The following is a 16,852-nucleotide window of genomic DNA, read 5'->3' on the forward strand; positions in this document are numbered from 1 at the left end:
GATGCCAGGGATTTAACCCTACATTTCATTGTCCCCCTGGCTTTGTCTTCCCCTGGGAGGCTCCAGGGAAGCAGAAGGAAGAACAGTAGTTTTAGCAACAGTTCCCCCCCAAGCCTCCGCCTCCAGCAAGAGCTAGGGAGAGCCAATGGCCCGGTTTCTTCATTCGAAACCCAGGGCTAGCCCCACCCCTCTCCAGCAGGGGGGCCTGTCTGGGGTTATAAGCAGAACTCCAGCTTCAGCCCCTCATTCATCCCACCCCCCACCCCCTCCAGAAACCATAGCCCAGGGACTGGACTGACACTTGGTCACTGTGGAAAAAGAGAATTTGACTTTTATTCAGAAAGTCTACAAAATACAGAAGGCGGATAACTCGCTTACTGTAAGTCAGAAAATAAATAAATTCTGGGGGCCGGGTCAATTTTTTTTTAAACATTTTTTGGGTGGTTGTCATCCGGCTTTCCCTAAATATAAGATAAAATGTGATTTATTTGCAGATATAAAATATAAAGTCCAGCACAGGGCCACACACCACTTTTCCCAGGCAGTGGGTGCTAGGTTTCCGGCTGGGGAGAATAACTTAAATTCGTGCAATAAATAAACAGCTGTATACAGGGCAGGAGGGTTGGGGCTGGGCTCCCCAGGAGAATGGCAATCAATGGCAGTGGCCACCCCTCAAGCCACAATGGTCCTTCTCAGGACCTTCTCAGGACTGCAAGACCTCAGCATCTGTCGTATCTTCCCACGTGCCACAGTCAATGGTTGCCTCCTTGGTCCCCTTTCTCTCTGGCTGGCCAGCTCCTTCTATCTCTTCCATCCTTATCACCTTCTCCGGCCCTCTACTTCTCTTCCCCTAACTCACAGAGGCAGCTCCCAGGCCAGGGAGGCCCTTCCATCATCCTTTCCAGTCCGTGTCCACAATGCCCCTGACAACCCTGGCTGGAACCTCAGGGCAGCTTGGCTTTTCCAGCTCAGCCACGAAACACAGATGGCCTTGAGCGCTGGCCTGTCTGCTGGAGGCCTGTTTCCCTATCTCTTAACTGGCCCTCACTAGGTGATGTCTGATGATTCTCCCAGCTTTGGAAGGCCAGGCACTGCTGGGCCCAGCGCAAAGGCGGGCACATTAGCCTCCAGTCCCAGGAGACACATATGGGAGCCAAACCTAGTCCCTAATCCTGGGAGGGTTCGGAGGGGCTAGGACACGATCTGAGCAGACACTTTACAAAATGAGGGGTGGCCCTCTCCTCCCGGACAGCCCTTCTCTCTAATCCACTCTGTATCCCACCATCCCAGTCTAAGACAGCTGGACTGTTCAGCCAAAAGAGACCCCAGACTTCAATACCACCCCACCGTTCTCACCAAAGTTGTCTCACCCCAAGGCCACTATTAGGACCCAGTTACAGGGGCCACAACAGGAAGACAGCAGGCTCGGGAGGGATCATGTGCTCACCACCGGGCTGGTGGCTACAGAGAAATGGCACCTGGGGACGAGACCACGCTTAGGCACTTTGGGAAGGAAGCGGGGGCTGGGGGGGCGTGGACACTAGGAGCAGGCTGCGGGGGAGGGGCCGGAGGTGGGGGCGGAGGCGGGGCCCGGCCCTGGCCCGGGCCCGGGGGCCGGGGCTGACTTAACTATGGTGATGACGCTGGCTGGCGCCACGCGCGCGGCGGGCCCGCGAGCGGCTACAGAGCGCGCGAATCCCTGCAGCGCCTCGCACTTGCCGCGCAGCGCGTCGAGCTCCAGGCGCATGGCTGCGTTCTCGCGCGCCAGCTTGTCCACCTCGCGCTCCAGCTCCGACTTCTGCTTCTGCAGCTCCTCCTTCTGGCACACGCGCTTCACGCGGCAGCTGGCCGCGTAGCCGCGGTTCTTGAGCGTGCGACGTCGCTGCTTGAGCCGTGTCACCTCCTCGGCGGACAGCCCGCGCAGGTGCCGGTTCAGCTCACGCACCGACAGCCCCATCAGCGCCTCGTCAGACAGATGCGGCGTGTTCTCGCTCAGCTCACGCTTGATCTAAGGGTAGAATGTTGGGCGAATGGGGAAACTGAGGCCCAGGGTCGCGCCCTGCCTGTGGACGCTGGCCCTGGTCTGGCGCGCAGCAGGTGCTGGAGACGGCTCCCCCACCCACCCGCAGTGTTCCCCCTTCACCACCACAGGCCCCAAGGAGGAGGCTGGACTTGCTTGTCCCAAGGCCCCAAAGCGTTGGGGCGGGCGGGCGAAGAATCCAGAAAGGGGAAGCTGGGCCAAACCAGGATTTGAACACAAAAGGGACCACCACACCAGGGCTTGGCCCAAATTCTAACCCAGTGCATCAGCCTGGACTCAGCCAGAGAAAGAAACCCAGCCCAGAAAGCACCTTTTAAGTCCTCTCTAGCCCAGTAAGCACTGTGCTGATGGGGAAGCCAGCCCAGAGATGGAAGTGACCTGCGGGGGTGGGGGGGTGGGGGGTGGCGAGGGGTCACTCAACCTCTGACCAGAGCCCTGGCCTCTTGGTTTCCAGGCTGGGGCCCTTCCTAGGACCCCATGAATACCTGAACCCTGCTGAGCCACCCTTGAGGATTCCAGGAACTGAAGGGGAAGTTGGGATGGGACAGTCAGCCTAGGCAAGGAGGGAGAGGGGGAGGACAGGGACAACAGGGGCTGCCTCCTCACCTTCAGGGCTTTGCTGGATAAGGGATCCACAGACATGTTTGCAAAAGGTGCCCTCTGGGCTGAGACCTAGGAGAGAGAAGAGACCAAGGTCACTTTCCTTCCTACTTTGAATAAAACCCAGACCACTACCTTGGCATTCAAGTCCTCTGCTGCTCTGGAATTCCTGTTATACCACGTTTCTCTGCCCCAGTGGTCCAGCCACACTGACGCTGCTGAATGGTTCATTCCAGCCTCAGGGCCTTTGCACCTGATTCTCTCTTTATGGCTGTCTTCCTTTTCATCTCCCCACAGCGACTCTTCACTGAGAGCTTTGCCAAATGTCACCTCTTCAAACTGGTTTAACCATCCCGGCTAAGTACCTCCTATATCATCACATCACCCCATTTTATAACCCTCATGGTCACCTCTTCTGCAATAATTTTACTTGGTTACCTGGTTATCTGTCTCTGTCCCACCTCGCCTCCACCAAAATGCACACTCAGGAAGACTGTGGTCTTGCCATGGTATCAATGTGCCTAAGTCAGTGCCTGGTACATAGCACGTGCTCAAAAAAAATGCATCAAATGAACGGACACCCCCCTCCAGCCATTCGCCCATATGAGGTCCAGAGATGTCTATATACAGCAAATTACACAAACTGTATTTGGAGCACCTGGCTGGCTCAATTGGTAGGATATGCAATTCCCGATCACAGGGTCATGAGTGAGCCCTATGCTGGGAGTGAAGTTACTTTAAATTATATATAAAATATATAATATAAAATAATTTATAATTTATAAGAAATATATAAAATACTATATATATACATAGGTGTTTGTGGAAAGTCATTGACTATCATATATATTATATACATATATAATTATAATTATATAAATTAAAATATATAGTATACATATAAATAATATATATACGATAGTCAATGACTTTCCAGAGTCCAACCTGCACCCCATCAAAATAAAACATTACCAATCCCTTCTCCTCCACCCCAGCCCACACCCTCCTCACCCAAATCTGTCTTAGGAAAGCTTTTCCTGCTCGGTACCCAGCACTAATGCAGCCCTGCCCTGGGCAGTCAGGGCAGCCATACCCTAAACTGATGAGGTGGCCCTCAGTGTCTCTCCCCCACAGGCCTGAAAACTCCATGTCCCTTCAACAAGTATTTTTTGAGCATCTACTCTATGCCAGACATCGGCTCTGGGGAGACATGGAGGGGACCTTCTGGAGGCCAGTGGCCACTGCTCGGGGCCAGGAAGGGGACTGTCTCCCAAAACCCCCTTGAAAGCAGCAGTCCTCTGTATCCCCAGCAGATCTGATCTTCTCCCCCAATTCATTGTGAGCCTCCATGTCCTCATCCGATAATCCCGACGGGGAGGGGTAGTGGTGAGGAACAGAGGGGACAAGGCAGGAAGATGCCCTGTGGCCTGAGATGCGGTGTCCTAGCGATCTCATTAGCAATACCCGGGATGCTAGGGAACAGCAGAGGCAAATGGGGGTCCAAGCCCTGGCTTCTTGAACTTTCTATGGGGTCCACCTCACAGCTTCAGATCGGCCTCTGACACATTCCCGCAGGTTCCCCATGTCTCTGGGACACGCTGTTGAAACGCAAAGTGCATGGACCTCGGTGCCAGACACCCGTGGGACCTTTCCATGGTGGTTTCCCCACTAGTTCTGATCCTGGCCCATCAGGTAACAGCTCTGTCCCTCGGTTTCCCCAGGGGTGACCCAGAGTTAGGTCACTCATGTTACTTCTCTCTCAGGACCTTCCCACGGTTCCCATCTCACTTGGAGTACAAGCTCAAGTCATCACAATGGCCCATAAGCCCCTGCAGGATGCCGCTCCAGCATAGACCTCTGACTTCACCTGCTGTGTGGTTCCCCTTCCCTCACTCTGCTCCAGCCACGCCCTCCTCCTTGTGGTTCCTCACACACACCACTCATGCTCCTCCCCAGGGCCTTTGCACTGGCTGTTCTCTGGGCCTGGGTTTCTCTGCTCCCAGATGGCCACCAAGCTTGCTTCCTCACCTCTGGGTCTCTTCCCAAATCTTCTGTTGTCACTCAATTTGGAATTCCCAGCCCCTGGCATGTGTGTGTGCACGCACACATGGTCTCTCTCTCTCTCCCCACCTCCTTTTCTTACCTCATGTTCCTCTGTGGTACTTTCCACTGTATGCATTCTTACTCATCTACTGTACATATCTGTTCAGTGTCTGCCCCCCCCCATTAGAGGGCCAGCTCCCCGGCAGCCAAGAGTCTGCTTATCCCCTGCCGCATCTCCAGTGCCCAGAGCCTGGCACAGCAAAGGCTCGAGGAATGGAGAATTCTCAGTGTGACTCGGGCCGAGGTGCAGAAAGCCCAAGGCTTCTCTGGAGTTGCCCAGCTCCTCCGGGCCCATACAGCCGGAGGGTGTGACACCCCAGAGGGAACAAGGAGTGGGACAGGAGGGGGAATGTGGCATCTGAAGAGACCCCCCCACAGAGGCCGCCACCACAGCCCTTAGCCTGGGAAGGTCTTCAGGGCCACCCAGGCTTCCTATGATGTCGCTGAGGCCCAGAAAGCCCCAAGTCAGGACCCTGGCCTTTCACAGATGCCACCTGGAGACCCTAATACACCACACCCACCAATCCTGTCCTTCACTGCAGTCCTCTTAACACACCTAGAAGGGCCTAGAATGCTCTCCTGCTGGCCTCTGCTCAGTCCTCCACACAGCTGCACAAGGATCTTTCCAGCATGTGCCTCTGACCATGTTACCACCCAGAGGAAAACCTTCAGTGGCTCCTTATCCCTGGGACAGAGTCCAGGCCCACCTGCGTGGCATCCCAGGCTTGCTTGCCATCGCGGCCCACCTCCGCCTGGCACCTCCGCACCCAGAATTTCTTTCACTTCCTCTCTCCCACAGTCTATGGCCTCTGGGCAACTCCACGCCCTGTGACACTTCTCCCCTGACCTTATCTGGCAGATTCCTGCTCTTTCTTCTTCTGCCTTCCGCACAGATAAGACCTCCTCCAGGAAGCCCTCCTGGACCCACAGGACTCTTCAGACACCACCCACCCTGGCACTTCTCTCTTATCTTGTCATGTTCTGTGTCCTTGTGTCCCCACCAGACAGGGACCTCTGCGGCAGCAACCAGCAGTTCCGGGTACCGAGGCCCCCAGCACAGGGCCTGGCAGGGAGCAGGCACTGGTGAGATGTGGGTGGGTGGTCACTGACACCATGACCCAGCCTGTCAGTCTCTGAACCCAGTGCCAAGCCCAAGCCTAGCTGAACACTGTCCAGGAGAAAAACCTCCTACCCTGTCTCCAATTCTTCCTCCTTTCCATCTGCTTCCTTGCTTCCACTTGGCAAGGACGGTACCCAGATTCCAGGAAGATGGGAAAGGAACAGAAGGGGTTCTACCTTCATGATGCTTGGCTCCCCGCTGGGATATGGGAAGCAAGGAAGGAGCAGTGGATCAAGGCAAGCCTGGGTTTGAGTCCTGTACCTGTCTTCTCCGGGTTGTGAGACCTGGGGCAAGGCCCGCCTCTCCAGGCCTCCACTCTTCCTACAACTGTAGGAATCAGAATCAGATCTGATTCGGAATCAAATCCTACAACTGTAGGATCAGAACAATACCTGCCAAGCGGTACAAACTGGCAGCTGGGGGTTATCAGAATGGCTGAGTCCTTCCAGGAGGGGGGATCAGGCCAGTAGCGGGCACCGGGACCTTGCGTGGACTCAGCCTCCTCTGGCTCCCTGGAGGGCACCTGGCCCTGCCTCCTTACTTAGCCCAAGAGGAAGGGCCATCTCTTGCCTGAAGTCACGCAGCAGGTATTAAATGGTCCTGACCCCCAGCTCAGGGCCTTTTCTTCACTGCCAGCCACCGGATCGCTACCCCCGCCACCCATTTTTTTCTCTTCTTCCCTTGGAGGCCAGCAGAGCCAACCTCCAAGGTCTGCAGGTTTCCAACACTCCTTTGGAGGCACAGAGAATGAACTGATTCTCAGGGATTGACAGTGGCCTGGCCCAGCCAGCAGCCACCAGCTCTCCTGCACTCCCCTCCCTGGCCCCTGGTCCATTCCAGAGACATCCTGTAGACGGCCCACCCACTGGCATGGGCTCCTTGCTGGCTGCTGAGCCATTCTGCTTCCTCTGTGAGGACAGAGGGAAAAAATGTGTTTTCCTGGGCCTTGGCAGCCAGCACTGGTGCAGCCTCCTCCCTGCTGGAAGGGGAGCAAAGCTGAGAGAACCCAGCACCGCAGGGAAGCAGGGGCCTTGCATTCTAGCTCTGGGACTCTGCCACCCACTCATATTCACTGCGCATGGCTTCAGATCTGCTGCTCACCTCTCGCGGCCTCAGTTTCCCACCATGCCCCAACTTCACCGAGCCTAGAGGACTTTCCTGCACTGATTACTTCGGAGTTTTGAGTGGCAGATTCTGGTCCAGAATGGAACTCCAAGACCACCAACAGACTGGAGGCCCTGGAGGAAGGGGAAGGCAATCGGGGAAGGCTTCCTGGAGGCAGAGGCATGAGAACACAAACTTTGGGACTGTCAGCCTTGACCGTCCCTCCATTCCACCTGCACAGCTGGGGACCACTTCCCCTTTCAGCGGAGCTATGACCACAGCCGCCTCCTCACTGGCCTCTGGTCTCGCTTGCCTTCAGTGCCGGCCCTGTCATCTGCCCTCCTCTCACTGCAGACAGCTGACACAAACCTACAAACCAGTCCAGGCTCAGCCCATTTCAAAACCTTCTTTCCAGCCCGCACAGCAGGGCCCCCGTGTCTCTATTGGATTCCCTCTCCACTCTCTCCCAGGATCCTCACGGTCACAACGAATGAAAAAAAGGACAGTAACCTACCATCCTTGTACAATTCCCACAGGGAGTGTGTCTGTGTGTATCTGTGTGTGCCTGTATCTGTGTGTGCCTGTGTGTGTATATGTGCATGTGAAAGAGGATGACACCTGGGTCCTGAACGATCTGCTCACTTTTGAGAGACCGCTTCAAGAATCCTGTAGCTCCCTCAGGCTTCCTGCTTCCCTGGGATTCCCAGGCCTTTTACTCCAAGCGCTATGTTGTTCTTCCAGGACATGGATCTAGGCTCATTCATTCATTTCATCAGCAAACCTCCAAGAAGCACCTATTCTGTGCCAGACTTGTTGCTGGGTCCCAAAGGCCCAAAGATGAATCACAACCCCCAGCCCTTAAGGGCTTCACAGGTGACCATCCCTCCATCTGACAACCCAGGTCACTGGTCACCTCCTCAGGGAAGCCTTCCTTGATTGCCCAGGCTAAGTCAGAGTCCTGTTATATACTTGCAAATCACAGAGCCTTCTGCCTCATACTACCCATCTCAGCTGTGGTTTTGCACGGAGTTTGGTCACTCTTTCAACTTTGTCTCCCCTTCCTCGACCGTAAGGTCCCAGAGGGCAGGCTCTAGATCTTGTGTGTTCACCATCTTATTCCCAGCATCTGGCCCATGACAGGGTCCACTGCAACTCAGGCTAAAAGTGTCAGGAAGGAGGGAGCCACAGGAGACCATGTTCAGTCTCAGGCTCTAGGGAAGGCCCAGAGGTGATTCAATGGGAGTCAAAACCCTCCATCTGTGATCCAACCAGCCACTTCCCCTTGTCCCCTGAATCTCCACCCTACTGGGGGATGTTTCCTGTCCAGCTCTGAAGGATGGGCCTGTGCGGTTCCTGTGCTCCTGGCCACCACCTCCCTCACTCAAGCCCTATACTCCTGGACATACCTGGCTCCAGACTGGGGCTGTGGTCTCTCCTTTCTCTCCTACAGGTCCGTCCCTCCCCATTCTACACCCATCCTGCCACCCCACATAGCCTAGTTCCTGCTGCAGTTGGAGTCACTCAAACTCCCAGCCGTGGAAGCAGAGCTCACCAGGGCTCAAAGATTCAAGGTTAAAAGATCATCTGGTTTCTCACCCCAGCAAGTTCAATTACCAACACACACCCCCACACACAACATTCTAAGCTTTGTAGATGGGAGGGGCGCAGAATAGGAGGAAGGCATCCCTAACCCCCATCTCATCCCACAGGGCTGATGAGGAGAGAAGGCTAGGTCAGGGCCCCACCCCTCACATATTAATCCTTCATGGACCAAGACCACCTGTGCCACTGCCTGCTGACCATGACCTGGGCTAGCCCAGGGTGAGGACTCTGGGTCCCAGGGCTGGCCCAGGCCTTCAACTAGCTCCTCAGGTTCAACCATCGTAGGTTTGTCTGACTAATCCCACCTGGGAACTGAAACCACCAGGAGGACAGAAACCAGCTCCACCCCACCCTCCCGGTCTCACCCTCCCCAGCCCAGCACGTACAACCTCCAGAATTAGGACCGCCAGAGAAGCCAGGAAAGACAGGGGGCCAGGGACTCCTTCCCACCTCCCACCTTTGCGGTGGGTTTTCTGGCCCTTCTTCCTCCCAAGAGGCAGGAGATGGGCAACCCTGGGGATGAAGGACAGTCCCCAGGGTCTGCCTTCTCCAGGCAGCTGGACAACCTGGGGACAAGGACAGAGGCACCAGCCCACTTTGTTGCCGGACCCATCGGTGGGTGCTGAGGCCAGGGGTGGCTCTCTCATCTCACCACCGCCCCCCCCCCCCCCCCGCCCAGCCGGGTGGGGCCTTTGATACTTTGCCCCACCCTGTGGCTGCCGGCGCCGGCTCTGGGCGGGGGACAAACACCGCAGTCACATGGCCATGTCCCCGGGAAACTCCAGGGACAGCAAGGGCCTGGCTGCAGGCTGGTAGGAAGGGGACAGCCCCAGGGAGAATTCCCAGACCCCCGTGTGACCATGGAACGGGCCACTTCACTCGACCGAATCCTCATTCCGCGTTTATTCCTGTGGGCACACTCTCTCTGAGGTACACACCGCTGGCCACAGGCCCAGGGTCTTCACAGCCCTGGGAGCGCGCGGGTCGACACAAACACCACACACACACACACACACACACACACGCACTCACTCTCTCCCCCCCTCTCCCTCTCTCTCTCACGCACGCACCAGGCAAGATAAAAGGGACACTGGCCCGGGAACACACACACACACACACACACACACACGCCCGCCTTCGGACGTAAACAAACCGCGCACGCACGGCCCGCGGGCAGCGGTCCAAGGACTGTTCTCACCGAGTCACGTACGTGCACACACCGCCCCCGGCCCCGCCTGGGCGGACGCTGACGCTCGCCGGCCTGTGCGGTCCCTTCCTGCCTGGCTCCGCTGCCTCCCCGCGCGCGCCCCCAGAAGGGGCCCGTCTCCGCACCCCGCCAAGCCTGCCTGGACCGCGTCTCGGCCCCCGCCCGGACCTCTGGTCCCCGCCCCCCGCCCCCCCCAGCCACCCAGTCCCCCTAGGCACCCCCCCGCCAGCCGTCCGGGCGAGGGATACACCGGGGCGCCGACGGAGCGGGCCTCGGTGCCCCGCCCCAGGCACGTTACCGGGCGCAGAGACCCTGCCGCCTCCGCTTTCGCAAGCCCGTCCCCGTCTCGGACCCGCGTCCCTCACCCGCCTCTCGGCCCGCTTCCCTGGCGCCCCGGCACGCGCGGCTGCTGCTGCCGTCCGGGCTTGATGTCCCGGCCCGCGCCCCGGTCCGTCTCGCCTCCGGTCCCGACCGCGGGTCGCTCCTAGCCGGGCTCCTGAGAGCGCCGCGCCGAGTTTTGTTGTGGGGCGGGCGGCGCGGGGGGGCGGCGCGGAGTTGTAAGGCGAGCTTTCCGGAATTACTCACTCACAAGATTCCTTTCATTCATAAAAACCCAGTCATGCGGTGACGTCACCGCCCGGCGGTCCCTCCGGCCCCGGAGCGGCCTCCCGGCTCTCGGCCCCGCCCCCACGTGGCCCCGCCCCTGCCAGGCCCCGCCCACAAGGGGCCCCATTCCCCGCCCCTCCCCCCGCTCAGCCCCAGCGCTGTCGGGATTCTCAACCCGGGTAAGAACATGGGCTGGGTGCGTGCATTCACGTGATACCTCGCGAGAGCCGCGTGGGCGGAGGTGTCATTTGTCTCATTTTGCAGTCAACAGCCCCGTGCCTCTTCTCCTTTCAACCTACACCCTCTGCCATGATGATCTCATCCAGTCCCGTGGTTTTAAATGCCAACCATATGCCCATGATCTCCGGAGGGCTTCTCTGAATTCTAGACTGCCACTCTGCACCTCTAGTTGAGTGCCAGATGAGGATGGCAAAAATCCAGTTCCCAACCACTAACCCTACCTCAACTCCCAGTACCCCCAGACTTCCCAGTTTCAGTTGTTCAAGCCCATTCCTCTTTCTCCATTCTTCCCCACCAGTGAGGCTGGCTCTGCCTCCAACACTGTCCAGCATCTGACCACTCTTCCCCTCCCTCATGGCTCTACCTCCAGCCTAGGCACCATCAACTTATCTGGACCATGACAGCAAGCCTCCTGATAGCCTCCCCACTTTGCCCCTAAAGGCTTGCTTCACACACCAAAGATCTTAAAATAAGGATCAGATTCCTTCGCACACTTCCACCCTCTGTTTTAACACCCTCAATGGCTTCCCTTTGCATTTGGAATATAAACTATATTCCTCCTTTTAGTCTATAGGGCCCTAAGCCATCTGGCCTCTGCCCAGCTCTGCAGCCTCACCTTCCATTCTCATCTCACCCACTGCTCTTCAGCCACACTGCCCACACTGTCTTTCAAACACACGTAGCTTATTCCTACCACAGGTCCTTTGCACTAGCTATGTCCTTTTCTGTTCACTGACAGGCTCTTTCTCATTTCTCACTTCAGCTTAGATGTCACTGCCTCAGAGAGGTCTTTCCTGACTGCCCTGCCTAAAAGAGCCCCCACTTCTGAAATTTGTTCTTATATTAACTTTCATATCTCCATAAGGTATTACCTTGCTTGTTATATTTGCTTACTATTTAATGTCTGTTTTCCCTAAACAGAATGGAAGGGTTTTTTAAGATTTTAATTATTTATTTGACAGACAGAGATCACAAGTCAGCAGAGAGGCAGGCAGAGAGAGGGGAAGCAGGCTCCCCGCTGAGCAGAGAGCCCGATGTGGGGCTTGATCCCAGGACCCTGAGATCATGACCTGAGCTGAAGGCAGAGGCTTTAACCCACTGAGCCACCCAGGTGCCCCCAGAATGGAAGTTTCTTGTCTGCCTTGTTCACCACGGCATGTCACATGCCTGAAACAGTGCTCAGCACATAGTGAGCCCTCCATAAATACTTGTCGAGGAAATATATTAGTGGAGGCTCAGAGAGGTCAAGTGACTTTCCAAAGCCACCCAGCTTTGAAATACAAGAACTGGAATTTAAATCTGGACTGGATAGATTCCGGGTCCAGATATTTAGGGCTGTGCCGAATTGAGTGGGTTCCAGTATAAATGCAAGACTTATATTCAGTGCCTGGAGCTCTACTCAAAAGGGGCAGCTTTGGGGGCGCCTGGGTGGCTCAGTGGGTTAAATCCTCTGCCTTTGGCTCAGGTCATGATCTCAGGGTCCTGGGATCGAGCCCCGCATTCCTCAGAGAGCCTGCTTCCTCCTCTCTCTCTGCCTACTTGTAGTCTCTGTCTGTCAAATAAATAAATAAATAAGGGGCAGCTTTGGTGGGGGATGCAAAATGGGGGAGTGTTGCCGTTCATCCCCCTTGTCCTTGCTCATGCTGTTTTCATTGTCTGAAGTGCCTGTCACTGCAACAGCCACAACCTCTGTGAAACTGACATCATAGCGCCTAACCTTATTTGGCAGTGGAAGGCGTAGGACCCATCGACAAGATGGTCTTTGTGTGGAGCCTTGGTCACCGGCCAGGCTCCTCTTTCCCTTGATTTAGTAGAGTTTGATTTCAGAGGCCTCATTATAGGTGCTCAACTAGTGAATGAGTTCCCAGCAACCTGCACAACACCCAAGGACCCCATGCTGCCTAAATCCTTTGCTCCCATGCCCTGCCTGCCCATGTCAGGGGGTCGGCCCTTCAGTACCCACGCAGCAGAGTCTGCTTGCCCACAGACATGGCTCCCTTTCTGGTCAAGGCCAAGGGACGTAGTGCAATGTCATATTTAAAAGTGGCGGCTCCATGGTTTGCAAGGGGGGTTCCTACTGGACAAATTTAGGACAATTCAAATATTAAAAAAATAATAATAGTAATGATGGATCATAATCCATAAAATAAGAGAAGAATCGATGAATCCATACTAATATGAATGAATGAATGAATAGAAGAAGACAAAGCTCCTTCTTCCAGTAGAAGGAATGATGGAGTTAGAAAATGACCATTAGGGGTGCCTGGGTGGCTCAGTGGGTTAAAGCCTCTGCCTTCTGCTCAGGTCATGATCCCAGGGTCCTGAGATCGAGCCCCGCATCAGGCTCTCTGCTCAGCAGGGAGCCTGCTTCCTCCTCTCTCTGACTGCCTCTCTGCCTACTTGTAATCTCTGCCTGTCAAATAAATAAATAAAAATAAAAATAAAAAAAAGAAAATGACCATTAGACAAGCATTCTAGTAATAATGGATCCAAGAAGAATCATCAATGGATATGAAAATTTGATGAGAAACATATATAGTTTTATAGTTTCAAAGCATGACTCTAAATATAGTTTTTTTTTTAAAAACTCTGAGAGAGAGAGAGAGAGTGCCTATGCAAGGGGGAGGATCAGAGAGAGGGGCAAGCAGACTCTCCACTGAGCAGGGAGCCAAACAAGGGGCTCGTCCAAGGACCAGGAGATCATGACCTGAGCCACCCAGGCACCCCCTAAATGTAATTATTAATTGGAAATGGAAAGATAGTCTTTCTACAGTGGAGAAACCTGGCCGATAACACTTTGGCTAAATGATCAAGGGTGCTTTCAGCAGTAACGGGACAAACTGACTTGTGTGTCCCCTGAACGATGCCCGGAGGAGGACACAGCATCAGTTTTGTGGAGCAGCTGACAGAAACTCTCACCATGAATGTGATCGTGAGGAAACGGGAGACACACCCAGACTGAGAACAGCTCTATAAAATAACTGCACTGCATTCTTTAAAAAAATGACAAGATCGGGGCGTGTGGGTGGCTCAGTCTGTTAAGCGTCTGCCTTCTGCTCCAGGTTGTGATCTCAGGGTCCTGGGATGAAGCCCTGCATCTCAGCACAGAATCTGCTTTTCCTTCTCCCTCTGCCCTTCCCCCAGCTCATGCTCTTTCTCTCTCTATATCAAATAAATGAATGCAATCTTGGGGAAAAAAAAAGACAAGATCCTGAAAGACAAAGACAGGATTGTTCCAGATTAGAGGAGACAGGACAACCGAAGCTGTGTGGGATCCAGGATTTTCCATTGGTATGAAGGACATCGTGAAGGTAGCCGGTCAAGTCCCAGTAAGGTCGGTCGACTAGCTAATAGACTCTTATGGGTGCTAATTTCCTGATTTGGGTAGTTGTCCTGTGGTCAGGTAAGAGATTGTCCTTGATTTTAGGAAACACATGTTGGAATATTTAGAGGTAAAGGCTCACGGTGTCTGCAATTTACTCTCAAACAGTTGAGAACAAGATAGGTGGGGAATGATAAATTTACTGTGACTAAGTCTTAGCAGTCGGGGAATCTGGATGAAGTTCTGCAGAAATTCTGTCATTCCTGCAATTTCTATTTAAATACAAGTTCTTTTCCTATGTTTTGTTTTTTTAAGTAGGGGCCCTCAGGGTAGTCCAAGGGCTCAAATCCTGGCCTCCACCCCCACCAGCTGGGTGAGTGAACCTCTCCAGTCTCTCTCCTCCTCTGTAAACCGGGCTTACTAATAGAGTGCCAATTTCATGGATTGTGAAACAATTCAATGTGTTCACACTTAAAAGCATGTGGCACAGTGCCTAGTGTGGGAGAAGAGATCAATATGTACTGGGTGAGAGAGAGATGAGTTTTCCGGAGTCCTTTAGAGAAACCTGACTCTTCCCTGGGCAGGTGACAAAGCCAGTGCTGACCACGCCCCCGCCCCCAGAGACCCGACCTCCTGCCCACAGGGCGGGGCCTCCATGTCAGTTTCTAGGGAAGGAGTGCCTTTGCCTGCTACATACCACACAACTCTGATGGGTCCAACTCATCCCCTGCTCATCTGGCCAGGGATCCAAAACCCCAAATAGCACCCAGGCATATCCCCCGTGGGACCCCAGCCCTTAGTAGGTGCCCAGGAACAGCGACAGGATTGACCCAAGCCTGGATCTGCCGCTCATTCACACCCCTGGCTGATCCTCGTGTGGGGCATTCTTCCATCCCAGCCTCGGTTTCCCCAAGTGCAGTGAAAGTCTAGGATTGGGCCAGTGATTTCAAAACCATCTCAAACCACAGTAAACTTTCTTTAAAAGAAATCTGACTTGGCCATGTGTCCTGCGTTGTAAAGGTAGCTAGAGGTGGGCTGCTATGGAGGGGACCACTGCTGGCTTGGAGATTCCGGGTCGGGTGTTCTCTGGAAGCTGCTCCTGCCCTGAGATGTGATTTTCAGGCGAACAAGAGCTCCTGTCCCTAGACGCTGGGGCCTTCCTAGCCCCCACTCTTAGCAGGGCAGCCCTCCGTCACTGAGCCAGGTCCCACTTTTGGGGTGGGTTTTTCTGCTGGGTGGGGTGATGTCATGGGATACTTTCTGGCATCTTGTTCTGTTCCCACTTCTTCACCCCTCACATGCCTTGCAGCAGCTTAGTACTGCGTCGTACTTTCTCCCATCACTGTGCTTCTGAGATGCCTCGTGGATGCCAGGCACCACCCTAAGTGCCTACGACCTATCTGGGCTTGTTTGTGCCCCCAGCTCTTTCCTCCCCCTGCTAAATAAACCAACCATCCCCCCAAATTACCTGTACTTTCATCACATTTCCGTGTCTTCATAACTTTTCCTTCCCACAAATCCCTCCCTGTTGTAGGTGGGCAGTGGGGGCACAAATGATCAGCCTCCTTCTAGAGCAGAGGAACCGGGCCCAAATATGGATTCCCCAGTTCCCCAGGGAGCACCCGGTTGCTGGACTGCGGGAAGTGCTGTGCCCCATCCTGCTGATCGTTGCCACCGTCTGGGGAGCTAGGTGTTACCATCACCTGCAGGTGAGACATCGGAACTCTGAGAGGTGAGATAACTAGCCCAATACCACGGTCAGTCCCGGGCAGAGGAGGATGTGAACTCAGGTTGGTCTGATGCGAGGGCGGAGCTATCTCCCCTACTCCTGGTGGGCATCATCCGTGCGCTTTGCTGGGGAGCCATCTGAGCCACTGGGTATTGAAGGACACTCCGGCTCGTGCTGGGGGCAGCTCTGGCCAGATCTTGTACAGAATCTCGCCCTTCTTCTTCCCTCCTACTTTGAGATCCCAAGGCACCCCAGAGGGCGGTGGGGGGCGACTGGTAGAAGATGTCCCTGCACTGGGCCACTGTCTGCAATGGTCTTGGTTCCAGTAGGGAGAAAAAAACGCACTGCTTTGTCCTCATTTCCACTTGAGGAAAGAGAGGCCCACTGAGAGGCCTCTGGCCTCGACCTCCTGCACTTGTCCTTCCCCCTTCCCCTGTCCCTGCAGAAGCTGTCCCAAAGCCACCTCTCCTCTTCCCAGACCCTCATGCCTACCCTCAAGCTCCCTGCTTCTCTCTCAACATCGACATTTCCCCAAGTGACTGTCATCCCCAACCCGCACCCCACCTGCCCCTTCCCTTCCTCATCATCCCACCCCCAGGCTCTCCTTTCTTCCCTTTCACAGCCCAATCTGCCTCACCCCCTCTGAGCTCTCCTGCCCCCTCTTCTTCCCCACCCTGCAGTCTGGCTCGGCCCCACTGTCCTTTGATGGGACCTCATTATTGCTGAAACCCGGGTCCATTTTCCCTCCTGATCTGTTCTGTCCTTTGACAGCACTTGACCTTGTGGTTTTCTCTCCCTCAGCTTCTAAGGCGTGGGCTTCCCTCCTACCTTTGCAGTCTCCTGCCCCTCCTTCCCCTGGAGCTCCGTGATTAGGGATGCTCTGGGCGTTGGACTTTGCCCCCTCTTCCTCTCCCTGGGGGACCTTAGTCCCGCTAGAGATCTCGGTGCCAGCCGGTGCTAACCACTCCCCTAACTCTCACCAGCTCCTGTCTGTCTGTCCGGCAAACTTTCTAATCCAGCCTCTCATCCAAAATCGCAATTTGACAAGACACTTCCCGCGGGACTCTGAGAAACAGAACCCCCAACCCCTCCCCACGCTGGACATACATTGTGAACAAAAACATAAGCCTGTGTTAAGCCAGTGCGATCGTGGAGTGGTTCGTCACTATAACACTCAG

General features: G+C 54.9%; 1 protein-coding gene across 1 annotated transcript; it reads right to left on the reverse strand.

Annotated features, from left to right (window-relative positions):
- Positions 1–305: 305 nt before the first annotated feature.
- Positions 306–10,333, reverse strand: MAFF (MAF bZIP transcription factor F). The gene is made up of 3 exons (XM_044227004.1): positions 10,143–10,333; positions 2,648–2,713; positions 306–2,008 (listed from the first exon to the last, which is right to left on the reverse strand). Exons 2-3 carry the CDS (start codon positions 2,681–2,683, stop codon positions 1,541–1,543), a joined length of 504 nt encoding a protein of 167 aa, XP_044082939.1. The 5' UTR covers positions 2,684–2,713; positions 10,143–10,333; the 3' UTR covers positions 306–1,540.
- Between the last annotated feature and the right edge of the window lie 6,519 nt (positions 10,334–16,852).

The sequence above is a fragment of the Neovison vison genome, chromosome 12 (genome assembly GCF_020171115.1).
Source record: "Neovison vison isolate M4711 chromosome 12, ASM_NN_V1, whole genome shotgun sequence".
NCBI classification, from domain to species: Eukaryota; Metazoa; Chordata; class Mammalia; order Carnivora; family Mustelidae; genus Neogale; species Neogale vison.

What these genes read in the sequence shown, in the direction of transcription:
- MAFF (XM_044227004.1), bottom strand. Translation starts at nt 2,683, where the DNA reads ATGTCTGTGGATCCCTTATCCAGCAAAGCCCTGAAG. An exon ending in TATCCAGCAAAGCCCTGAAG is followed by an intron (nt 2,009 to 2,647) that starts GTGAGGAGGCAG and finishes TTCTACCCTTAG; the next exon opens with ATCAAGCGTGAGCTGAGCGA.